The sequence below is a fragment of the Amblyomma mixtum genome, chromosome 2, assembly GCF_055824585.1.
Source record: "Amblyomma mixtum isolate Tamu chromosome 2, ASM5582458v1, whole genome shotgun sequence".
Classification (NCBI taxonomy): Eukaryota; Metazoa; Arthropoda; class Arachnida; order Ixodida; family Ixodidae; genus Amblyomma; species Amblyomma mixtum.
In genome coordinates this window covers 64,125,015-64,151,937 of record NC_143013.1, presented here as the reverse complement: position 1 = coordinate 64,151,937, position 26,923 = coordinate 64,125,015, and the positions used below count along the sequence as shown (strand labels likewise).

The window sequence follows — 26,923 nt, the reverse complement described above, 5'->3', positions numbered from 1 at the left end:
ACACCTATCTGCAACTTTTTCAAAGTTACACTCTTGGCACAGGAACGTGAGTCTTTTGTTTTACTTGTATTTCTGTTAACCCCCAAAACAGACTTAACACTCTTCAAACATGGGATGAGATTTCATACCGGTTCTATGAAGGACTTGCTTCTTTTTATTGTGTATTGAGGTGTGGAGGTCGCCCAGGAGGCGACCGCGGCCACATTTATTAGAGTGCTGCTGGTAAGCAGATTGGGACAGAGCGGCGGCGGCAGCGGCATGCTAAATTTGACCTCAAACAAATAAAAAACCCTTTCCGCGAAAGCTTAATACCTGACTCCGTTTTAGCAAGTGCAATGTCGCTAGATTTGCTTAAAATAAAAGTATCTGTTACCTATGATTCGCACGTGCTATACACATACTTCGTTTTTGATCTGTCCGATTCTGGAACATGGCTATTAACTCATTGAAGATTGAAGAACTGAAAGAGAAGCTTAAAGAGAGAGAGATACTCTTTAATGAAATACAGGGAATTTAGCCGGCGTTTAAAAATCGCTGGCATGCTACTCTGCGTAGGGAGGGGAATTTGGGAGATAAAGACAGAAGGAGAGCAGTGTGGAAGAGGTTAAAAAAAAACAGAGATAAAAGCGGAGAGAAGCTTAAAGATTTTGCACTCTGCTACTACTAAGTTTTCATCTGCCTTTCTACAACTTTTGCTGCGCGTCTTTATTTTCTAATTTCAACCGATGCTTCAGATGTATAGCCTGCTCCCTTTTTGTGTATTCTTATCACTCTATAGCGCGCCTATTAAGGCAAAAGACTTCAATGGCCCATACTGCCGTCCGTCCGTTAAAGAGACTATGCAAAAAATTAATTTAGATTGCGTAAAGAAGACGAGAGGTAGGCATTCCATCACTCGTTACCCCAGCGCAAAAATTTTTCAGCTAGCATCAATAACAACGAAGTTATAGACGCTTAAAAATTACGCTCCTCCTCTCCCCCCTCAACTCGTACACGCAGGGCACCAGAAAAAAAGAAAAGATAACAGCTCTGGGACTGGGCCCCCCCTATGAATACGTCATTCGCTGACGTTCGGTTTGTGACTTCCGGTTGTCGCACCCAGCACCCCAGCAGCAGCGTCGGCAGTACCTCTCCGGTCTCTCTCCGCCTTCCTGGATTGCGGCGCGCGTCGGATTTCTTTCTTAAGAGGGAACAGCCCTAACACAGGACACAGAAACGAACAACTTTTCTTTCTTTGCTTATCACTGCGACAAAGGCACTGCGAGTGGCTCCCGAACTCCCGACAGAAAGAGGCGGCAGAGGTAAATTGAAACCATATGCGCGAAGGCAATGCCTTGGCTCGCCATTGCCCAAGGGGGTCGCGCAGCGGCACGAGCAGACGATTTTCACGGTTACCGGAAGTGTGCCCGCGTGACGTCGTGGCTGCCGTGGCTCCAGCGAATGACAGCGTGGGGTGGCCTGCCGACGTCACGGGACTAGTGACGTATATTTTCACGATTTTACTTTCAAAATCGGTCACTACGAGGACACCAATCGGCCTGCGAATTTCAAAAACAACGGTTTTTAAAAATTCATAGTAAATTTACGGCTCAGTTCTGAAGACTCATACTTGGTGTGAATGCTTCTGAGCATCATTTCTAAACATTGAAAACATTTACAAACGACTTTTAATTCGTTGCATAGTCCCTTCAACACAGCGTGTCAGACGCGTTTAACTCGGGAACTAAAGAAGATAGAAGAAAACCAATGGTTGAATCAGATAGAAGAGAAAAACATGAACCTAGAAGCCACGTTTGATGACTGTACATTAATTAGTTAATTAATTATAGGCAAAAACCGACCAAAAGTGGCCGTGGTCGGGCGGGAGTGGCGCGAAATTTGAATCACAGGAAGTGCAGTACCATGCGACCGGAAGTGTAGGCGCAGTCGGCGTGTGGTGCAAAATTTGAATGTTTAGAAGAGTGCGTAGATAGAGCGAGGTGGTTCAAGTGGAGTAATTGTGAATTAAGTGTAGTTAATCGCAATCATTCGTAAAAGCAGCATGCCAAAAAGGTTTTCGCCTCTCAACACTTTAGCTGCAAAAGTGTCCTCGAAATCTTTATAGCATTCTTATAGGATTTTCTCTATTTTCTTCTGAACAGTGTTGTTGATTTCAGCTGGTGTGTTTTTAGTCGCAGTTTAGGTATTTACTTTCTACCTATTCTGTAGTTACCTATTATGTAGTCTTTTTGTTCGTAATGGAGGTCCCGATACATTTTTTTTCACTTAAGCACTTTCTCTTGCACTCAAACATGTATTACTGTGACATTCTGATAACTATGACTGAGATTTCGGCCCTTCAAAAAGAGATGCTAAAGAAAATGATAGTGTATGTGGCTCAAACCAAACCGATTGCTGTACGTGCGGCGACACATCAACTCGAAATGGCCAATGTTTTTCTCATCGCTTGACTCGTTTTCTTCCATTACATTCGCACATCATTTAGCTTATAGGAAACGCGCTAGCTGTCAGCTGAGCAGCTGCAGCCTTTTCTGGTCACATCTGACGCCTCTATTTCGAGTTGCGATGAATCCCAGTCGAAGATTACTGAAATTTCATTGGTGGAGTGTTTGCCCAGGCACTCTTGGAATGTGCTGGGGCAGTTGTTCCGGTTTCGGAGGAGATGTCCTCGGCTTAGCATAAAAAACTCAGCCGGAACCCACCTTCTAAGTGAATAAGGGAGTGGTTGTTCGGTGCGCGCCTCTCAGCGGTCGCAAGGCAGTGAAGGATTCGGAGTTTAAAGTTCGATGAACATCAAACTGTATGCACGAAACAGGCGATTGAGAGCAATTACCAGTCACTCACAAGAACACATGCAAAGTGTTCTACAATAGAATATCGAAAGAAATTTTGCAACAACGATGCACAAATTCTTCAAAGAGGAAAACAAACAAGACTGGCGCACACTTCCGCGGTAGTTCGATGGCTGGGCGTCAGCGGTGTTGAATTTTTGGAGTCGTGTGGTTGCTCTTCTAAGAAAACCAAACTACGGAACTGGCATGCCGGCGCAGCTAAACGCCTCACCGCATCTGTGAGATACTTCGCAACAAGGCAGGCGCGCACGCGCACGTAACGTGGCCAGGCCCCAGAAACGTTCTCTCGCCCTCCCGCCGGATAAGGCGTTGGCATCGGTCAAGCGGCAAGGAATTCTCTGAAAGCACGAATTTTCGAGGAAGCCGCCGCTTCCGACCGGAGTGGAGAGGGTAGCACTTCACACGCGCAAAGCTAAGCGTTCTCCGCCGGTCAACACTGATTCTTCTCCGCTGTTCTCGCACTTTCTCCGGCGTGAGTGGGCGATTTGTCGTTAGGGGAAGTTCGGGAGCGTCGGCCGCGTGTTCCAAAGGCGCATTTAGAGCTGTAGCCGAGCCAAGGTTACTTTGTGGAGCAGTGTAGACCACTGGGCTGAATTCCGCGGTTCCGACTTTAAATCTGGGTGAAGTATTTTGTCCAGCGTTCCAAGTTCGGAACGTCGTCCCTCTTGTTCCTGCCTACATTACCCTCCTCCTCCGCTTCCTTCGGCACTGATGCCGTCAGCAAACACTCCCAGCTTGAGTTGAGTTGTGTATGCTACAGGTGGAATTAGCCTTGCTTATTCTGCCGGCAATTGCTCCACCGTAGCGTCGCTTATATGATAATAATGTCCTAAAACCGATCAGATCTGCCCCGCTATGCACACAGTCGCTTATAATAGAACATAGGCCACTCCCGCATTCACCATCTATGCACACATTCACTCACAGCACAACAGTATCCACTCCAGAAGTCACCATCTATACACATATTCAGTCACAGTAGAACCTAGTCCATTGCAGAGCCACCATCCATCCACACATTCACTCACAGAATAACATAGACCACTCCAGACGGCACCATCCATGCACACATTAAATCACAGAAGACCATAGGCCGTACCTGCTGTCACCATTTAGAGTCAAGATCAGTGTCCGGCAGGAATGTTAAAAGAAGGCGTGAAGCCTCTCTTTGCAGGTCTGGTTTCCACTCGGGTAGAGAATTCCGCGTTGTACTCTGGGCAGTTCTATATTCCCGCACACACCACATATAGAACATAGCGGAGACGATGCCATGTCCGTCTTATGGATCCAGGCAGGAGTACGAGCAGATCCCGTTCGAATTCGATGAAGTAGAGTGGCCTGGGATCTTCTCAGACCCTTGGTCACACATCGCTTGTGGGGCGCACTCCACAGGGTACTGAAATAATCGAGCACCTTTTTTCTGAGTAGATGTTTTGCATCTGGAGGGACTTTTTTTGATTAATTTCTTGACAGAGCTTTATGGGCGAGACTGTCTGCCACTGCATTGCCCCTGACTCCTATGTGAGAGGGCACCCATTGGAAATATAGAGTAAAGCCTCTGTTGTGCAGACTCTCTATCAAGCGTAGAGAGCTTATAGACAAGGTGTCAGTAGGGAACCCGCGCTTTTACCTCTGAAGGGCAGATTCTGAATCAGTTAGGATGACAACAGGTTGAGCCGGACAAGACCCTAACTTCCGTAAAGCCGCGTCAATAGCAACAGTTTCGGCCATTGCGGAGGATACGACAACAGAAATGCGTACAGACCACTTACAGGCCAAAGAAGGAATGTAAAAATCAGCAACGCTAGCTTGTTTGACCTTGTACACAGAAACATCCGTGAAAATTTGAAGATGGCGGACATACTCTTTTTCCAAACGTACAAGTACGAGCGAACGCGTTGCTGCCAAAGGAGAGCTGCGCTTTGCGCTCACATGGGGAATTGTGGTCGAGGGTCGGAAAAGACCACAGTGGTTGCAACCGTTTCCTTTGCCTTAGAACATTAAGGCATAAAGAGCTAAGAGTATTAAGTGCCAAGTAATCGTGAGCCAGCGTCAAGCTTACAGACGCGCTTGCCAACTATGGTGGTGCGACGTCATGGGACTTTACTCCACCGGCTACGGCTTGGCGTTGCCTACACCAAACACTATCTTCACAAGATCGGCATCGAAAGTAACCCAAATTGCGCACAGTGCCACACTCCAGAGACTATTGGACACCTTCTTTGCGAGTGCCCGAACTATACTGCTGCAAGGAGAGCATTGGAGGTGACCGTGAAACAACTGGACTCTCGCCCTCTCTCTGAGGAAACTCTTCTGGGCGCCAGGACGAGACGTTCTGATTGGTGGCGTGTGATAAAGGCCCTGCTCATTTTTTTGTGTGAAACAGGCCTGGATACTCGTCTGTGACTGCCTGTGCACAACCTACATGGTTAATTACATGTGTCGGTGTTTGTGTTGCAGACACCAGTTTTATGAGTTTTATGTGCGTCTACTAACCGCGATGCGAGTGTCAGCCAGTGTGGTGTGTGTGTGTGTGTGTGTGTAGACATCACCCGTGAAACTCATTGTATTATGCCATCATCAGCCTTCATTCGCACTTTCCTTTTCCTCCTCTTCCCTTTCCCCTGTGTGGAGTAGCAGGCCAGGGCCATGTTACCACCGGCCGACCTCTCCACCTTTCCCTCATTAAAATTCCTTTCTCTCTCTCTAAGTGCCAAGTAGGCCTTCCACTCATATCTCATGCAGAGCCGCTGGAGAAGGGATTGCCCAGCTACCGTCTCTCTTAGGCGGCCAAGATGCATTAGTAGTCTCTGTGAAGCGACAAGGTTAAGAGGTTTCGATAGTGACTCATGAAGTACTGCCTTGCTCGAAGCCGCCTGAGGAACTCCAATGGCTCTTCTTGGGCCCTTTCTATGGAAAACTTTGAGGCGTTCAAGCTGTAAGGCCGAGGGGGAAATTAAAGGTAATTGATACATTATGCGACTGACCACCAGCGCTTCATGAAGTTTGACCATAGAAGAAGGATGGTTCCCCATTGCTCACTAGCAATTCTACGGATCACATTTAGACGCGAAGATGGGGATGAGACAATCAGGCTCTACTTTAGGTGCAAGCCTACCTTCAAGGTGTGGGATTGTTTCTATCAGTAGAAAAATCCGGCTTTATTCTGTTTCCAGGTGTAGGAAGACGTCAAGCGCGGTTGGGGATATACCTTGGTCACTCTTGCATCTGCCAATTAAATCACACGCGTTTTCTGGGCGTCAATATTGACTCCCGTCTACAGTGGCGAAAAGCTGTCGACGCTCCCAGCTCTCCCTGAGGCCGTAGTAGGGTTCTGCACTGACTAGCTGAGCTAGACCAATGTGAAGGAAAACAAATGAGCGCGAACGTTCGTTAGTGGCTTTCTGTTGTCAAGCAAAAAGCTCATAGCTGTGGTCTTCAACGAAACAAGTCACGTAGGCAAGCGTGCGAGATGCCGGTTGCTTTCAACCCGAACAGCCCGCGAGTGCCCCGGCTGACTTCGGTCGCAGCAGAATTATCGCAAACGCAAATTTTTGTTTAGTGCTCTCCGCAGAAATTAAACATAGCACCATTTGTAAACTAGTCTGCAACTGTAATTCACCGTTGATCTCTGCCCCTGTTTGTATGCAACTGCTCCTCAAGACGGGGCTGTGCTCCAGTGCGACTCTTGAAGGGACAACACGAAATAGAATGCTACGCGTCGTCGAGCTCATAACTGCAGCCAACGTTTTTCAGTCCTATGATTTAAATGCGGTGGTGTTTGGTTTGTTGGGGTTTAACGTCCCAAAGCGACTCAGGCTATGAGGGAGGCCGTAGTGAAGGGCTCCGGAAATTTCGACCACCTGGGGTCCTTTAACGTGCGCTGACATCGCACACTGCACCGGCCTCTAGAATTTCGCCTCCATCAAAATTCGACCGCCGCGACCGGGATCGCACCCGCGTCTTTCGGGTCAGCAGCCAAGCGCAGTAACCACTGAGCCACAGCGGCGGGGCAAAAGCGGTGGTGTGCTATTCCAAGTTTCTCTATTTTATAGCTTGCTTACCATTCATTCAGAACTTTCCATTCTATGCTTATGCTAACCAAGAGGAGCTGAGATCATAGCGCTGCTAAGACGAGAAACACAATGAAAAATTCGAATTCATGCTTGAAAGCCTGTTGAAGTTCGCTTGCTGGTAGAATAAACACAGTTTACATAACACTGGGAATTTTTTTCGTGAATTGGCACGTATTGCACAGTAAAACGATCAGTTATCAAAACACACAAAGCACGAATGGCGCTTTATAAATCACTGCTCTTAGAAATGAGTCCAATGTTCGTTATCTAAACATATATGAGCTCGACTAGAGCGTCTCCGGCATTAGATGCGGTCTGTGTTTTAACACGTTTTCACGTGACTGCGTCATTCATGACTGCAAGGCTTGCACGCCTTTTGGCGGAATTAGTACAAATGCGTGGGCCTAGAAACAGCAGCAACAACAAAACACATACGACTAAGCACCGAAAAGTTTAGAAAGCTGGATTGTCGCTTTCTTTTCTGGAAACATTTGCTAATTTTTCATTATGAAAAACTTAACGCACTGCGACGCACTGCGCTAGTATACTTCAAGAACGAAGTATGTCTAAAAACGTTTTCACTGGCTTTGCCGAGAGCCATGTCTCGGAACGTTGTTTCGTTAGAGATTTTTGACGATATTTATTTAATTTATATTATTTCACCTCATAGTCGCAGATACTATGAGGTGAATTATGCGTTTTCGCAGGCGACACTTCCGGATGAAGCGCCACTGATGGAAGCTACTGGCCCAAGAGGTGAGCTTAAATACCATGTCACATTCCCTTCCGTTAATATAGCCGCGCCAGAAATTGGGTTCTCGTGTAAAGCTGAGCGAAGATGGAAGTAAATAATGCTTTGAAACTTAACAGTTAAAAGCCATAAAATGACAATAGCAATGGGAAAATGTATCAGAATAAGAATCGAGCACATTTTATCAACGATGTAATCACCTTTAAATTCAAGCAGATAGAACTAACAAGTGTATGAAGAATCATATCGAAGCAGTGCAATAACATTTTATAAAGTACAGCAATGAAAACGCTGTAATTCGAAAATAAGTCACCACAATAACACACAAAGAAAGAATCAATATATTTTGCTGCGTAACGACCATGTTTTAGACGGAGGGTTAACGACTGTGCCTGTGGAGACTAAAAATCATGGAAGGCATGATGTGTTACAATTCCTGAACGTTTTGTAATTCTCCAGGCGATGTGCTATCCGCTGCTCCTTTTAAGCCTCTTTTAGCTAGTGTCCAGGCAGTTGTTGTCATAGAAAAGTGATGCTCATAACAAATCTAGTCGGAGCCCACGCACTGCCCTCCTAAAAAAAAAAAAACAACGGTAAAATGCGGCTCGAAGGGTCCATATAAACTTGGCAGATTTTAAGAAAATTCCAGTTTTGTTTTGGGTGAAATAAAATGGGAAAGCGAAAAGAAGCTGCCATCCTTATGCACTTTTCACAAACGATGACAACGTTGGTTTAAGAACGGTTATTTGGTCAGCCCAGCAAATTGTTTTCAGAAATACAGCACTTCCTGCGTTGCGAAGTAAGGTACACTGGTGCCTAACTTAAGGTTTTTTGTATGCTTGAATAAGATAATTTATAAAAAAACAATAAAAAGAGAGCCTCGAGTGGTTTCATCACACGCTAAGTTTGAAACCGAAATTCAACCCCTCTCACATGAGATCAATGCACTTGTAACTCGCATCTATAGCTTTCCGCTGCAAACTAGCAAAAGCTTTGTTTTCCTACGATTTTTAACATAAACGCCTCTTGGGCTTGATTTATGCTTACCTTTCCGCGGTGTGTATACTCTACATTCGCGCTTATATTGTTTCTAGTCAGCATTTCTACGTCGCACTGAAATGTGTTCACAATGAAAAAATGGCGTGTTCTTGGTATTATTAATGGAACAGGCCAATTACAAGTTACGAATTTTGCAAACAAGATCCTGATATAATTCAAGACAAGATTCTTACTCGAATACATTCGAATCTCCGTTCGTAACCGCAGTAGCCATTCAATATCCGCCATGCACTAAAACTGCCGGCCTTTTCTGAGGTTGCTAGGTGTGGGGCAACTCGAAGTGAGATTGGTTTAGCCAATATAGGCCAATGTAGGCGCGCTTGTAGGCGATAACACAGTGTAAGCTTACTGCGCGTTTTTCTTCCCCAGGAAAGAAAAGAAATTATCGTTTCGAATATTACGATGAGGAAGGAAAATGTGCTGTCATTACTTTCACTGACAACGCCTGTAAGTACGAAGCTGCAAGGTTTAGTCCATATACATGATATTTTGGCTTTTATCGAACGCTGAAAATTTCTTGAAAACAATAAATTATGATTTACAAAAGTCGACAGATGATTAGCGAAAATGTTTGTATATCTGGAAACATTGCGCCTTCAGTTTGAGGTCACCATATTGGTTCGGTTGAGCTAGTACGTCATCCGATATGCGTGCTTTCTTAAGAGAGCAGAAAGCTGGGCGAGTTGGTTGAAATGCATACTGAAAAAAAAAAAATGCGCAGAAAAAAACGAGGACAAGGCAGAGACAAGACAAGGACGAGCGCTAACTCACAACTGAAGATTTATTCCAAAACACATATAAATAGGAAAAAAACAAAACGAACCACACCAAGCTGACATCAAGAACATCACATGTCACCTCCTGTGTACCCGAGTGATTTTGCCAAAAAGCGGAACTGCCTATCAGAGAAGCGGACGGAAGTCTGGCTGATGGATTTTTTCCCGCTGATACGCATATGAAACGCTTCCATGAGTTCCCGCACAAGTTGATTCTTATGCCTGAACAGAATAGACCGATTTCACAAAGCCTACTGCGCATGCGCGCGTTTACCGGAAGTAGCCAGCCGCCATCTTGGTTGTAGTCCTTCGTGGCGTCGTCTGCACGACAGCCCACATTACTTTGCGCTTTGACAAGCATTATACCCGGCCACACTTTCCGCAGTTTCGTTTATTGTGTTGAGCTCTATAAAGGAAACAGAGGCTCCACGGCGGAGTTTCGAGGGGTGCAATGCTGATCGCGGTTGGAGCAGCGCAGAGAGGGTGGTCAGTTGCCCCTTGAAGTGGAGTGAACGCGGTGGCGACGCTGCGCTTGTTACTAGAACCTTGCTTTGGAAAATGCTGCAGGTAACGATGCAAACGCGCTTGACCGCCGCTTTCGTTATTTTTGTCAGCAGAATATTTCAACGAATAGCGATGCACGCGATTTAATTAACGTCTTCGGACAGTATTTACATTTCTTGCCACCTCATTTAGCTGTTTCAGTATTCGCTGTATTCATCGAGGCATTCGCTGTACACGTTGTGCACAGCGTTTGTTGTCTTTATGTTTTCATCATAGCCCTTGCTGAAAACTGGCCATGAGATAGTTTTTTTTTATTCACGTAAGCACATAAGTGTATTCACGACGTGCTCGGCGGGTCACCAGCAGGAAAGGTCAGCATTCGAGCGAGCTATGCCGTTTTTCTAAATGGAGATGTGACAAATGCTTGTGTTCAGTGCAAAATGAGAAAAAGAAAAGCCAATTGGGGAGCTTTTGAGTACGTCTAATTAGGGTTTAGGGGTTTTTAATTTCGTGACCAACAGTTTTATTTTGATTATTGCTACACTGATTACTTTTTTATTTAGGTTAATATAATCTTTTGCCAGGGCGTCTCCAGTACGACTCACTTTCGCTATTTTCGCAGTACGAGTACAGTAGATCGCCCATTTTTTTTTTCGAAAACAACGGGCAAAATGTGGGTGATATCCCGGCATAAATGGCATGTGGCTGATACTGGAATCCCACTTATGCTCAAGTACCAGTGAGCAACAAAACGTTAGGAATTATTCCACATTTCTACAGTTTTATAGCCTCGCTTTCTCATTCCGTGAAATAGAGAAAGCATTATCGCTGGTATGGCCGCTCGAGACATCACGAGTGAACACATGTATCAAACGAACATTGTTGATTCCTGAATATAACAATAAATCTGAGAACACTTGTTCCCTCACAACCTTGCACCGGGCAGAAATCTCTGCAGAGATGGCTTAACGACACAGCACGAAGGTAAATCCTATCGCCTTCTTTTTAACAATTTAAGGGACCGCCTCAAAGCTGAGAGGCACGTAAAAGGCATTTCATGCAGCTTCAGAACTTGACAATTTGCCATTTGTCAATGTCCACTGATCAACAGGGACAATACGGCTAAATGCACTGAACACGGCTGCGGCGGTTGAATTTCTTTGGAGGTGAAATTCTAGAGGCCCGTGTACTGTGTTAAATTGTTAAATTGAATTCAGCGCAAAAATACAGACAAGGGACAAAGAGAGACACACTGAGACGTTCACGAGCGCCGTGTACTGTGCGATGTCAGTGCACGTTAAAGAACCCCAGGTGGTCGAAATTTCCGGAGCCCTCCACTACGGCGTCTCTCATAGCCTTAGTCGCTTTGGGACGTTAAACCCCATAAACCAAACCAAACCAAACCAAATGCACTGAACAGGACTTCTTCACCTGTCTTTCGTGAACAGCTTCTACGCAATGTCTTGGGTACTTTTTCTCTTCTATAAAACGGAAAATCCGGGACCCTCTGCTTCGCACAGTTGTCGGAGCTCATGACACTCGTTAGGTGTCCATACTTGTGCCGCAAATGCAGCATTCATGCAGAGAAACATCGTGTGGCGACGCTAACAGGGCTGCTTCTTGCGCGTGCGCCACGCACCGCGCCGACGCGGCCGCCGGCCGGAGTACCACAACTCCCAGAGTGCATCGCGGCGGCGGTGGCGTAGCGCAACTGCTTGTGAAATCGGTCTATTGTTGCTTTGTCAAAGAGTGGTTTACACTGCACCTTCTGCAGCACACAGCCCTTCGTTCCTTGTGCCAGGGGAGTTGTGTATAAGCTGCCGCTATCCTGTGGGGCAGTGTACATCGGCCAAACAGGGCGATGCGTCAACGAAAGATTAGGTGAACACCGAAGATTACTCAGGGGAGATTCCCTTTACAACCTCTCAAAACATTGCCGCACTTGTGATGCGAGCGACAAGAAGATGCAGTGTAAACCACTCTTTGACAAAGCAACAATTCTGTTCAGGCATAGGGATCAACTTGTGCGGGAACTCATGGAAGCGGTTCCTATGCGTATCAGCGGGAAAAAATCCATCAGCCAGACTTCCGTCCGCTTCTCTGATAGCCAGTTCCGCTTTTTGGCAAAATCACTTGGGTACACAGGGGGTGACATGTGATGTTCTTGATGTCAGCTTAGAGTTGTTCGCTTTGTTTTTTTAATATTTATGTGTGTTTTGGAATAAATCTTCAGTTGTGAGTTAGCGCTCGTCCTTGTCTTGTCTCTGCCTTGTCCTCGTTCTTTCTACGCAATTTTTTCATTATGCTTTCTTAATACTGGGGAAGATCTCTTGATTTTCGCGAGCACAATTTAAAAAATAGAGCCTCAGCCACTGCGCTACTTCTGCTGCTAATCTGGTACTAATGTACCTTCATTTTTTTTTTTAGCCAGCACCACTGGTCCTTACCTTAAGGCTTTCTAGCGCACTGTGAGCTTTGCTTAAAGTGTGGCGCTCCCGCTCAATACGGCAAGAACCGGTTCTGAGATTTGCGTTAGAAAGCTCAACTCGGTGGCGTTGTCGTTGAAATAGACACGCACCTTACAACGACCGCAGTCCTAGCGAACGCTCTCTAATTAATGCTATAGCCTTTAGGCTGTCGTCTCAGAAAAAAGTTCTGGCTTCTCCATAACGAAATTCTCTGACTGGTCAAATCACTGATCACGTTATCAGGTCACGTGGCCCGACTTGACCAATCAGAGAGACATCAGAATTTGAAATTCGTCTCGAAATTCTCTGTTTCGTCGAGAAAGGTCACTTGACCTTGCAACGTCGTCACAACCTGCGTACCAAGGCAAGTGGCAACTTGTACACCGGATTGTGAGAAAACTGCCCATTATTGACAAATTCAATGCAGTTTCTACCTGCCCGCTACAGCGCTGTGCATGAGTCTTACGGGAGCTCGTGAAGAGCAACCCGGGTAGCACAAACCCCACCGTGGTGGCGGCTGTGTTTGAAACATCAGCCTGTCGGGGCAGCGGCGCACCGCTTACCCGCTGCTCCACTGCGCCCTCGCGGTCGGTTACGCCTGTAACCCCGACGCAGCACTGCGGCAAGACTAGATGTTCGTCAGGCTAACCTCAAACCACGCGCAAAGTATCGCCTCATTTCATCCTTAACAGCTGCCTTTCTGCTCCGAATGCTGTTTGCAAAACATTGAAGGGGCAACCTTAACCCAGAAATTGAGGGTAACTAGCAGGTTGGACTGGTAATGCTGGGGAAACTTCGTTCACCGGAAATGCTTTTGCACAGCATAAAAACGACAGGTCTTCGGCTAAGAAGCGGTCTTCCTTAGCAGCTGGCGAGCAGATTCAGCAAGCCTTGTGGTAACTCTGGACAATATTACTATCTCGTAACAGCGTTTCTTTTCCAGCCGTATAGTCTTGTAGCGACAGCTACACTACGCCAGCCGCTTCGCAAGGTCAGCGTGGCTGCGCGCTGAGCCGTGGCACCACGGGTAAGGCGTCGCGTCGAACGGGCGATGGCGTTCCTTCGTAAAATTGAAAATTGTTTTTTGAAGAAAAGGAATACGCAGTAACCGTCTAACGTATCTCTATGGACATCTGAACCGCGCCATAGAGGAAGGGATAAACAGTGCGATCAAATAAATGGTTTATGGTTTATGAGGGTTTAACGTCCCAAAGCGACTCATGCTATGAGGAACGCCGTTGAGAAGGGCTCCCGAAAATTCGATCACCTGGGGTTCTTTAACGTGCAGTCACATCGCACAGTACACGGGCCTCTAGAATTTAGCCTCCATCGAAATTCTAGCCGCCCGCCTCGTCAGTTGTGCTCATGCGCGGAGTATCGTCAGAGATGCGGCGGGTACATATATAACAATTAGACGGAGCCTGTGGTAGAAATGGACAGCTCGGAGGAAGCTAGGGCTCGTCGTGGGAACGAAAGCAAGAGGAGGCGGCGAGCCGAGGAGACCGATTAAGAGCGCGCTAAGCGTCTCGATAAGCGACGTAAGGACGACGCGGCTAGACTGGCCCGCTTAGCCGACGACAGTGCAATCACGACGACAGATGACGATGAATCGGGTTCTGCGTTTCTGAAAGAAGCTAGACTCTCGCTAATCTACCAGGTTTAACCAGAACTAAACCACAGGTAATTTTTTATACAGCACTGAGGGAGCAATAATTCTACGCTTGTGGTCACCTTATACAAGACTACACACAATACAGTAGAAAAAGTGCAGCTGGAACTTGTAGAGCACTTAAATTCAAGGTGGCCACTGGGAGCCAGTTCGTTGAGTAGGACTGATCGTATCCTAATCAAAATAAAGTATTATCACTTTTTGTGTTAAATTGCTATATGTTTGTAGAAACTGAACAGAAACAGCGAGAACGAGAAATTCCTTTATTAAAAGGATAAGTTATTGCAAACAATAGCTGTAAGAAGAAATTTTGGCGGGCTGTTTAGCGCATAAAGTTTAAGAAGGAACAGTGCAAAAGGTGTGAAGTGTAGTCGTGTCATGTGCCTGGCTTTTGCGCTGTTTCCCATGTTAGACCACTGATTGATAGATATTTATGTGCGTAAAAGAAACGTCGTGCAGCAGCAGCTTAGAGTAACAAGGTTTAATAAAGGGAACTACGGTGACAGGAACATTGTCAAAGTTTATGTTTTGCTTCATGACAGTCACTTATTCAAGGGAACATTGTGTTAGATTAATGTGATTCTAGAGGGAATATTTTAATATCAGACGGCATATTAGTGCGACAGCATTGGAGGTGTCGCAGCCAAGCCCTGCCGATGTCCGGTGTCACAATATTCGCTGTAGGGTCACGTGACCTTTTTTGCCATCACTACCTGCCCAGCTGATTGTGAGCAACCTAGTTTCTAGACAGCACCATAAATACAGAATCGAAATAAAAAATTCGATAACAGTTGTGATATATCCAAACTCCGGCAGCGTCACAGCATAGTGGACACCTGCAACCGCATTTTAGCAGTCAGATTATGCCTGTTGATGGACCGAATATTGCAAACTGACCAAAACGCACGCAGAAGTTGGAGCGAAAGCTACGAGAAATATGAAATTGAATGCTCTCAGATTTGGCTCTTATTGCGACTTACGCATCCTCATAGTTTTATTTTTATTGTTTGTACTGTGGAAAAATATTCGGCAGAGACACTTAAGAGTGCGTACTTGTGAAAATGTTGAGTCATCCTACACGGCAGAATAAATATAAGTCATGACTATAACTGCGCGTCATCACTACGGATACATCGCACAAACTCTATACACTTTGCATTATGTTACTTTTAAAGTGCTGAGTCATGATGCGTTGTAGTACTATGAGTCATGACTTTCATAAGTCGTGCTAAGCTACGTTCATCATTCATGACTATGCGTGTTAGCTTTCATACGTTATGATATCGTACACCGGCGTACTGCATCATGCGAATTTCACGTCATAGATGGCGGCGGACAACTTTTGTGCTAATTGGACATGTAATGCTTTTGCATTTATATCTAATAATACTCGTTAATTTTCAGGCAGCATAAAATGTGAAATTCATGTCTGGAAAGACAATGCAAAAAACGAAGTTTCGGAGAACTGTGACAGAGAGTACAGATACCTGTGTCCAAAGCGAAAAACGTACAAAGTTTATAACTCTGAATGCAGTCCGTATTGAATAAATTTTCCCAAATTTTTTTCCCGAAGTTCTGTCTCCCACATACTCTTCCAGCTGTAGAATTATTTGCAGTGACGGGTCTTTATCAGTGGAAATGAATAAAATTTGTTATGACGCTTGTGTGAGCAACACTTCATTTTGAGAGGTAGTCAACGTGGTCGATTGTCGAGGAAAGAAAGGAAGAAATGGCCGTCATTATGCTGAAGTTGCAGAAACTACAGCGTGAAAGAATGGAACATTTTTCAATAAACACTGGTGGCTTAATCATGGTCTAAGGTTTCAAAGCTGGCCGGAGGGTACGAAAAAATTAAGGATAATGGGTAGGGCGCGCATAGAGACCATGAAAAATACAGATAGGGATATGCTGATTTCTTCAGCAAGGGTCAGCGAACATACAGGATGAAGTGAAGGAAACAACTTCTCTGCTTATTCTTGGGTTAGTACCAATGACATGAAAGCTGCGTTTCAATTTTCAGTTACAGACAATAAAATGATTACAGTAGAGATGCTTGAGCAACATAGCATAGCGGGCGAGTTGGTATTGCATCTTGAAAGAACGAAACAGCACGTCTAAAACAAAGGACCAGGGAAAGGAAGGACTTGTACGTGTCTTTCCTTTCCAAGGTCTTTTGTTTTAGTTGCGCTGTTGCGTTCTTTAAGGATGCTTTATTTGGCGGTTCACGCTTGAAAAGAGATTTATATGTATGCCGCAATAAAAACTCAAGAGACTCAGTGGCTCATCTCCGTACGTATGGTTTTTCATCCACTGAAGCATATTACGGTCAGCTGAACACGGGTAAGTTTCTGAAGCAAATAAGCGGGATTTATCACCAGCCCTATAATTACGCTAAAAAGATAATAACCCGCTACAGCAAGCTCTGCCCGCATCTTGCAAATTCGTTTAGCAGGCAGCCAGCTTTCGAAACGAACCACCAGAGCTGAGATAATAGGTTTATATTGGCTTTAATAATGAGACCGAACCACTTATGATGGCCCTCAAATTAAAAAAAAAAACAATGTTATTTTAGGCGCACCTGATGCTAAAATATTTTGGCTGTTTGTGTTCCAACTACCGGCGACTGAGATTTCCTCTTAAAGAAACTTGCCTTCTAGCCGCATGCACGTGCCCATACTGAATATATTGAAATGACAAAGCATAATGTAATCAAGATTAGCCTGCACTGCAAGACAAAAGTCTCTCTTATTGCTCTCCAGTGAACCATAATCTACGCCAGCTTGTCCCATTAAACTTCGTTTATGAAACTCCCTATATGAAGAAAATTTGAGTTAGAAATCACTTGAAACCACAGCGGTTTGGACATCTACCTCGTATACGGGTGGTCGAGATTGGACCACCAGTGCTGCTGGCACCCATGGCATTCGCATTCGCTCAAACTTTCCCCTCCTGTAAAGCTCGGCAGCACTAGAGAAAATTCTTAAAATATCGGTGTTTGACACAAGCTTGTGCAATCTACAAGCAATAGCCAAGGTGCTCTTTAGCCGGTTGCCCTTGTGTCATTAAACCGAAACCCCTATCGTCATAGCAATCCAGACCAACCTTCCGTTGAGAATACCAAAGAAACATGGTTTTTAAATTCGCATTTACCATCATCTCTTTCAACATTTCCAGCTTTTGCACCGAACATCGTTATCATCGTCACCACCTTCATCATGCTGAATACGGTCACTGCAGGGCGAAGGCCTCTCCCGTATCTCTAAAATTAACCCTCTCCTTTGCCAGCTGCGGCCACCTTATTCCCGCAAAGTTCTTAATCTCATCCACCCACCTAACTTTCTACCGTCCCCTACTACGCTTGCCATCTCTTGAAATTCACTCCGTTACTCTTAAGGACCAGCGGTTATTTTGCCTTCGAACAGCGTATGGACACTTTAGTAGAAGTCCCATGACCTTATTGCCTTTTATACTTGTCTAAAAGCGATGAGATTACTGTCTGTTTTGTGCATAGGGCCCCAAAAAACCTTCCAGAAAAATGAACCGAGAGCACGTGGGTGGCGCTACATGAAAGTATTAACAATTATGGCATGTTTGAAAATAGCAGAAGAAAGGTTAACTCTAGTTTGACCTCCTGAAGGATGCATATTGTCTTTTTCTGCAAAATTACAGCTTTTGTGATGTATACAGCTGAAGCAATTTCTATAAAAATTGTACCCCAGTAGGTGAGTCATCGTTCCCGCAACATCTGTTCTTTCAGTGTCACAGCAGACCTAACAAAACGGCTGACTTGGCGCGGATGTAATTTTCGCAAGAATTTTTGCAGTAAATGTGTATTCTCGCCCTATTTCAGCTGCAAAGTTTAAAAGAGACAGAAGGCTGATTTTATAATCGATTGATAGCTCTTTACTGCCCTGAGTGTTAAATATCAACGAAAAAGAACAACGGTGGGCAGCTTTTCACGTTGGTACGTTTTCTGTTCTAGATTGTCGCTGAACTGCTGGAAACATGGAAAGACGCTGTCTTGTGCTTCAAGTTCCCTTCGAGATTCCGAGAAAAAAGAAAGGCAGCGTGAACTGCGAACTCACTTAACGTTGCACAAACCTGAAGCGGAAGAAATTAACATGCATTCGGCATCATTCTACAAGTTGCATCTTTAAAAGAAAATTGAGAAAAAGTCTGCCAGTTATACACAAGAGAATGAAATAAAAAACAGCAGAGAGCAGCGCGAGCACCCGTGCAAGGCGATACAGAAAGGTCCGCTTTGGGATAACCTCAGACAGTTTCGGCAAAGTCGCTGAAATGCAGAGAACGGTCCGGGCACTACTGCCACGCATATGCGCGCCAATGTTTTCTGGAAAAAAGAAGCCAGAGTTTCAGTCATTTGAAAAGCAGCAGCACCAGCCCGATCCGTGTAAATCTGCAAGAACTTGTCACCAAATAGCAGATCCTTTTTCCTGCGTCGCTGTTTTAAATGTGTTACGTTGTGCCCTTCATTGCTGGCTAACAAAATGCTGCTTGCAACACTCTATATAGTTTGCGCAGTTCCTAAGATCTTGCAAGCATTGTGTACAACCAGGCCTTGCTCTCGCGCTCTTAGCAGCAAGCATGCTCATTTCATAATAATTGCAAGCGTTCTTTGCTGCAGCGCGCGCTGCTGTTTTGCCGCTATCTTCGGGGAAAGGTAATGCATAACTCCATTTCGTGACCTCTGCTTTCGCACGACTCCTTGCTCTCTCCACTGCATTGTTTATAATCGTGCTTTGCAGGAAGTGTCAGCAACAATACAGCGCTGCCACCACATGCCAGATGATTAGCGGAGGTATTTCCAATCTGGCACACACCGCCGGGCCCATTTTAATAGGGCGATAACAGGGATATTCGCAACCCAAAGGATGAACAATGCCTCCGTCAGAACTTTTGGCTGCAAAGCAAACAAAGCGCACTGCAGATGGAAACAGCGCCGAGAGCGCGCAGGAAATACTACGGGTAGCAAAAAGCGCGCAACAACGCTATGTATAAAGCCGGCCAATTAGGTAGGCATCTGATGTACTCCTCGCCTGCTGCAGAGGCCGGAGGAGGAGAGAAAATTTCGTTTGGGGACAGTAATCGAAAAGGCAGCAGAAAGGAAAAGCCCGGAATGGAACCGGAAGGAGATGAGGATGGTGAGTTTCAAGCTGACTTCGCCATTAATGAGACCTTGCAAATAATTTTTGCGGTTGCATTTTCCGGGACCGATGCCTCACAACAACCGAGGCATAACACTTTTTTTTATCAGCGGGTGGTAAGCGGCCGTTTATAAAATAAAATACTGTTACTCGCCGTTTTGTCTTGTCGGACGTCATTGCTTTGCCATCAGACCGGAAGGGACGTCAAAGAAGCTAAAAGGGGCGTCATGGCTTCGTTGAAGCGGCACTTTATACGTATGCGTATGTCACGTGCTCTTCTCTAAAGGATTTGACCTAAACGTCTTTACCCGACAAGTCTTTGAGGCATTAATACTAGTTTCAAACCAGTACTAAATAGTAAACATCATCATCATCATCAGCCTGACTTCGCCCATTGCGGGACAAAGGCCTCTCCCAAACCCTGTCCTGTGCCAGCTGCAGTACCTTATCCTGGCAAACTTCTTAATCTTATCCACCCACCTAACTTTCTGCCGCCCCCTGCTACGATTACCATCTCTTGAAATACAGTCCGTTACCCTTAAGGACCAGCGGTTATCTTGCCTTCGCATTACACGCCCTGCCCAAGCCCATTTCATCCTTTTGATTTCGACTACGATGTCATTAACATGCGTCTGTTCTCTCACCCACTCTGCTTTCTGCTTTCTTCTTGTCTCTTGACGTACACTTATCATTTTCCTTTCCATAGCTCGCTGCGTTGTCCTCAATTTAAGTTGAACCCTCTTCGTTAGCCTCCATGTTTCTGCCGCATAGGTGAGTACCAGTAAGACACAGCTGTTGTATGCTTTTCGCTTCAAGTAGTAAACAAATATAGCGGACTAGTAGCCTACGATCACACAAAAATGCTTTCGAATTCACAGCGCGTAAGCAGTCTTATGTGAACTCGGTAATTTTTCTTGTTAAACAATGTATTTAGCGTTCAGTTATTTCATATTAAGAAAATTATATTCAGGATTTCGTAGCTTCAGATGAAAAGATGCAAAATGATACGCTTTCGCCTTTTTTCTCCCGATAAAAGCCTCTCCGTCGCAACGTTTTCACGTACACACAGCAGTTGTTTGGTAGTGTATCGGTTCTAACTGGCCTGAAATATGACAGGAAAAGCAGCGGATGCTATCTGGAACGTTTTGTCATAAGCCGCGTGGCGCCATTTGTAGGCGGGTATTCGAAATGAACACTGACAATCTCTTATAAGAAGTACCCCCCCCCCCCCCCCCCCCCCCCGCCCTCTGTTTTCATTTGACTGATATGCAGCCATGAGTGCGATGTACTGATTTTCTGCCATAAGAACTAGTTATGACATAAATGAGTCATAACAAGATTAATCGAAGCCCTGAAAGCATTACGCCGTCACGGTGTGCACAAATATTGACGCGGCGGTAGAAGCGTTTCGTTGCTATTTAGACGTGCTCCTACAAAATATAACTTTAAAAATTTAGTGTCGTTTGAAAACTAAGCTTTCGCCAGAAAGTGACAAAGTTGCAAATAAAAACGCTTTCAAGAGCTAATCGGTGCCTTAGCTCTTTTCTCAGACCATTTTGGTGGAATTAATCTGGATGTCTTGGGAATAGAGGCCACTGCGGAAAGAACCTTTTCTCATCCGAATTTCCTTTTTGCGTTCTGTTTTATCGGTGTCATATGCCATTCAAAATTGCTCTTTTCTGGTACAATGCTTTTTCTCCGCAACTTTTACCTTGGCGACTAGAGTTGCGCCTCCCCCAGTGAAGTCTGCATCGTACCTCGACATGACCGTCTTGAACTTCAAGCAGAGCAGACGCACTGATCTGGTAAGGAGCTTCCATCCGACAGCTGTGGTGTCCAAAACCACCAAGGTAGGGCGCGCTTGAATCTGGCAGGACGGTCACTGGCAAGTCACTGTTAATATAGCACAAGGCATAAATGTGTAAGAGGAGAAGGGCTTTCAGGGAAAAAGTCATAAAAGCGGCACTGCAGCCCCTCCGCTCCGCGTTAACAAAGAGAGCAGTGGGAAAGCTTGCTTTGCAGGTGAATAGTCTCTTCAGTGAAGAATACTCTAATTGTTCATTGACTGCAGGAGTACACACCCTGTATTACGATCAGGCAGACTGTGCTTCGCAGTCATGGCAGATATATGTCTCAAAAGCTCTTTCATGGTTGTGCGGAAAGGTAAGAATACGGTGGCAGCGATAGAGCAATCCATCTCAGGGAGACAAAGTCCTGACACGTTACTAGTTGAATATTATGCATGCATTTATAAGACAGAACGAACTTATTATGACATTCGATCGTTTGAAATATCACGACTAGGCAGCTGATTGCACAGCTCACGTACACTCGGGCAAATATCAAGCCGAGATGGGTTTATTGGTAGCCATTCTATTGACATTTTCTCACCGTCAGTTTTTTGCTGCATTTTCACTGTTGGGAAATTCTCGGCTCAATTTGTGGAAAAGAATGAAGTGTCGCCCAAAGTGACATTCCTCGAGTCGGAAATTAAGAAGAAGGCGTTCCGCTTTTTTTGGCCGTACCTTGGCCAATCCCCCGCGTGGGTATGTGCCATTTTCATATGGTGAAGAAGAAGAAGAAGAAGGCTTGCTATTGGAAGCGCAACACCTGAAGTGGGCTTGGCTGTGAAATCAACTGTGGTTTCTTGGTGGTGCCTGCGTGTTCGTCACTGGTGAGGCCTTTCTACGTGGGGGATTTGGCCAGGTCTAAGGTTAGGTCTGTAGGCGTGGTAAATGCGCATTTGAGGGCGCGTTTGGCTCAGGTATGTCGCTGACCTCCCCGGGCGGAGGGTCGGCAGCCTGGTTTGCCAGCTTGCCCACCCAAAGCTTGCCGCTGGAATCTTTTAAGAAAAATGGAATTGACGTCATCCCTGTGGCTCTCGTACCGATCGGTGAGGGCGTGATCAAGATGAAAAGCTCTAAAATTCTTCAACAGGAGCTCAAGTCTCTAACCAAGCACTATTTACAGATCTCTGAGGTGCGACCGTTCGGTCGTAGAGGCATTGTCTGCAAGTCCTCTGACATTGCTTGCGCCACAGACCTGCTACAGTGCAAAATTTTTGACTCTTTGCCGGTGAAAGCCTTCATCCCGGAACAGCTCGCTTGCTCCAAAGGCATTGTTCGTGGCGTCGACCCAGCATCTTCCCCGCAGGAAATACTTGAAGAGTTTCAAGATGCCGGTGTGGGGGTTTTGGCTGTCTACAGGTGCAGTAGAGAAGTAAATGGTTCGCGCGTACCGACAGAATCAGTCATAACAACTTTTGCTGGCTCCTCCTGTCCTTCTGAGCTCAAGGTCTGGCCGATTGTGTACCGTGTGGACCCTCTGCAGCCCCGTCCTCTCCAATGTTCTAACTGCTGGCGATTCGGTCACAGTGGAAAAGCGTGCAAATCAGCGACGCGCTGCCGCCTTTGTGGTCAAGGTCATTCAGCTGACAACTGCGCCTCTGATCAGCCCCTGTGTTGCCTCTGCAACTCCAACCACCCAGCTGATGATGCCTACTGTTTGAAACGCGCTGATGAGCAAAGCCTGTTAGATATAATCCAGGTGAAGCGATGCTCGAGAGCTGATGCTTATGCACACCTTGACCGCAAGAATAACTCATACGCTAGCCGTGCGCGATCTTCTGTTGGAGAACTCGAGTCTAGTGTGACTGCTTCTATAGTGTCCACAGTAGAAAAGGCTCTTTCTGAGGTCGTAGAGCGAATGCTGAGCACTTTTGCTGAGGCTTTATCACAGCTAGTTACAGGTCAATCTGCGCTTACTCAATCATCTGTTCAGGCGGCGACGCCTGCATCTCTCCCAACTTGTGCTGCTAGTATTAGTCACTCCATGTCGCCTCCGGACGCATCCCAAGTCCCGCCTCCCACCACCGCCCCAGGCAGTGTGTCTAGCGCCGATATTTGCACCACGGATGTTGAAATGCTATGCCCTACCCAAAAGCGTCGAGCTCCTTCCTCACCCTCGAAGACAGTTGCTCCGCATCCCAAAGCAAAGAAAGGACCTTCAAAAGTAATTCCCAAGTCTGATGTGCTGAAAGAGGCTGTTGCTGCCTCTTTCCTCAGTCAGTAATCATGGCGGGTCTCAAAGTTATTCAGTGGAATTGCCGCTCTCTACTTTCTTCCCTTCCTGATCTTGATCTACTTCTTCGTAAACATAACCCAGATATAGTTATTTTGCAAGAAACGTGGCTCTCTCCACTTAAATCATTTTCAATGAAAAACTTCCGTGTTTTCCGAGTTGATCGCGTTACCGGCAGGGGCGGCGGGTTAGTAACTATGGTCTCTACCAAAATGTGTCACCGGGCCTCTATTTCGAACAAAATTATGCTTCCTGACTGTGAACTGTTGGCAGTCGACATCTCACTTCCACAGTGCGCAAAAGTTACTATTGCAAACGTCTACTTCCCTGTAGGCGTACACAGGACTGACAGTTTGGATAGCTTACTTAGCAGCGCAAACAGTATAGTCATCGCAGGAGATTTTAATTCGCACCACAGTACCTGGGGTAGTAGTTCAGACTCCTGCGGCCAGCTTCTTTGGTCATGGATGGCCACGCATGCAGTGCGCTGCTGCAATTCCGGAGCTGTAACCTTTATGCGAGGAGCTTACCGTTCAGTCATAGATTTAACATTAGTTACTCGTGGGGTTGGGGTATCTGCATGGTCCACAGAGGACTCGGGTTCATCTAGTGACCACTTTCCAATAACTTTTAACATTCTAACATCTCCCCTCAGAAAAAGTGGGGCGACAATGAAATTTGTAAATCACATTTCATACAAAAAATTAATGTCTGCCTCACTTCCATCTATAGTTAGCTCGAGTCGAGCAGAAAGAGCTCAGCAGTCCTTTTCCTTTCTGCAAGATGCTGCCGAGCATTCTATATTTTCTGTGTGCACTTCAACTCCTGACAGACAGCCGTCTCCATGGTGGACGGAGGAGTGTGAGAAGGCATATCGTCGTCGCAAAGCTGCCTGGAAAAGCCTTTCCTATAATCAGAGCCCAGCTAATTGGATAAATTATAAGTTCTTCTCTGCATCTTTCAAACGAACTGTCAAAAAAGCCAAAGAGGAATATAATCAAAATTTAAACACGTATCTCTCAAGTCCCCAAAATAGGAAGGCTCTGTATAGGTTCATGGCGCGCAATAAGAACTCTCTGGCCGCCAACTGCACTAAGTCAATAGTGTTGTCTCCTCAGGAGGCTAAGAAAAACCTTGAACAAATCGCTCAGGGGCTGGCTTTGCGTTTTCAGATGCAGAAAACAGAACCATTACTCACACTCGCCCTAAGCTCGGACTATACTGAGGTTGCTCTGTCGGAGCTCCAACCAATTGTTTCTTCGATGCATTCTGCTGCCCCTGGATCTGATGGGGTTACTGTGGGTATGTTGAAGATTTTAGCGGAAGACTTCACCACTCATCTTCTAGATATCGTCAACGCGTCATTAGAAAACACGTGGATTCCTCAGAGATGGAAGATTGCGAAAATAATTTTGCTTTTGAAGAATGCAGAGAATGGATTCCAATTAGACAATATACGGCCAATTGCTTTAACCTCAAATTTAGTCAAGTTGATCGAAAGAGTAGTGCATAGTCGTCTCTCAAAGCACGTTAATGCCGTAAATGGCCTTAGCTCTGCGCAGATTGGCTTTCGTCGGGGATGTTCCATTTGGACCGCGCATGTGGATCTAGAAAGCCGAATCAGACTTTCGATGCGCAAGAGGGAAGTTTCGGCCTTGGTGACACTTGATGTTGCTAAGGCTTATGACAGCGTGGAACACACGGTCCTTCTTAACAAACTTGCACAGCTACATCCACCGCACTACATTTATGCCTGGATTTGTGAATTTCTAAAAGACAGAATGTTCTTCTGTACAGACGGATCTTTCTGTTCTAATACTTATGTTCAATCCAGAGGTGTGCCGCAAGGATCTGTTCTGTCACCGCTGCTATTTAACATATTGGTTCGAGACATCCCCATTCATCCCAACATTACAGTATTTGTATACGCAGACGATATAGCTTTTTTCGCCTCAGAAAAGGATATTCATGCGCTTTACCAGTCTTTGCAGGCATACCTGACTGCTCTTGAAGATTGGTTGGACCAAATTAGTTTATCACTTAATGTGAGCAAGTGCGGCGTGCTGGTATTTCCTCCAGACACCCCTTTGTACATCTCGCTAGTCTACCGTAACACCCCAATTCCGCAGGTGGAGTCGGTTAAATACCTAGGTATTATTTACGACCCAAGATTGGACTGGCGCCAGCATATTAAGAATAATGTTATTAAAGGCGAACGTGCTCTAGGCCGGCTGACACGGATAGGCAATAAAAATTTTGGCATGCGTCGCGACACCTTACTGTTACTCTATAAGGCTTATATGAGACCAATTCTGGAATTCGGCTGCGTCTTATTCTCTGGCAGCGCAAACTATAAGCTGCAGCCTTTAGCCTTACTGGAAAGGCGTGCCCTACGGCTATGCCTAGGGCTCCCAAGATCGGCTTCCAATGCTCTCCTTTATCTGGAAGCCCGTATTCCCGATCTATATTCCCGCTTCCAACTACTCACGGTGCGCACTTTCCTCAGGTCCTTTGACCCGGCCCCCGGTGTCAATGCTCCCATTTTTCTATCCCACCCTCACCTGTTTTTCTCTGCTCATTGGCCACGTTATCAGCTCCCGCAAGTTCGGTTTACGCAGAACCTGTTGGCCACGCTTCAGGTCGATCTGACCTCCTTGCAACGAGTTGCTGACACGCTGGCTGATCCCGTCTTCTGTTACGACCATATCTTTCCATCCCATGCAAAACACATGCCCGCAAATATCCTAAATGGTCTTCTGGCTGAGCACTTACAGCATTTTCCTGATCATGCTGTTCTCTCCACCGATGCTTCCGGGTGCTGTGAGAAGGCGGCAATTGGGATATATTCACAGGATCTGGCTTTCAGCTATTCCGTTCGTATCCCGGATTACACTTCTGTATTCTTTGCAGAGTTTTTGGCACTCGGTTTGGCTCTTCTTAAAATTCCGACGCATGTAGCACAGGTACTTATCCTTGCAGACTGCCTTTCAGTTTTAGTCGCTCTCCAAACTTCCGGCTCCTCTCTATTGATGCGTTCCCTTAGGTTTTTTGTTCCGCGAACAGTAAGGGAGGTCCGCTTTGTCTGGGTACCTGGTCATTCGGGAATCTATTTCAACGAGGTGGCCGATTTTTTGGCAAGGTCAGCTCTAACTGCCCCTGTAATATATCCCGTACCGCACCTTATTATGTTGGAGACCTCCCGTTTCCAGCGGTTCCAACATATCTCAGCCAGCTTGGGTGATCCGTTGCTGAATACCGTGGACTTTCAACATTTAAAGTTCCCATGGAATGTTCGATCATGTAAGACAAGGCGGTGTGAGGTGTCCATGACGCTTCTGCGATGCAGAATCCCCCACCTCAACTTGTACTTATGCAGATGCGGGTTCGCTACGAGTAACCTTTGTAACACATGCGGAGAAGTTGAATCAATTGACCATTATCTCCTCTCTTGCCGGCGGTTCGCTTTTCAGAGAAAACAGTATTTGGAAGACCCTCTTTCGAGGTTAGGACTCCCTTTGTCTTT

General features: G+C 45.8%; 1 protein-coding gene across 1 annotated transcript; it reads left to right on the top strand.

Annotated features, from left to right (window-relative positions):
- The first annotated feature begins 7,662 nt into the window (after positions 1 to 7,662).
- On the top strand, positions 7,663 to 15,699 carry LOC149359552 (uncharacterized). The gene is made up of 3 exons (XM_089567703.1): positions 7,663 to 7,684; positions 9,108 to 9,185; positions 15,560 to 15,699. The coding sequence occupies exons 1-3, from the start codon at positions 7,663 to 7,665 to the stop codon at positions 15,697 to 15,699; spliced, it is 240 nt and encodes a 79-aa protein (XP_089423829.1).
- Positions 15,700 to 26,923: the final 11,224 nt, after the last annotated feature.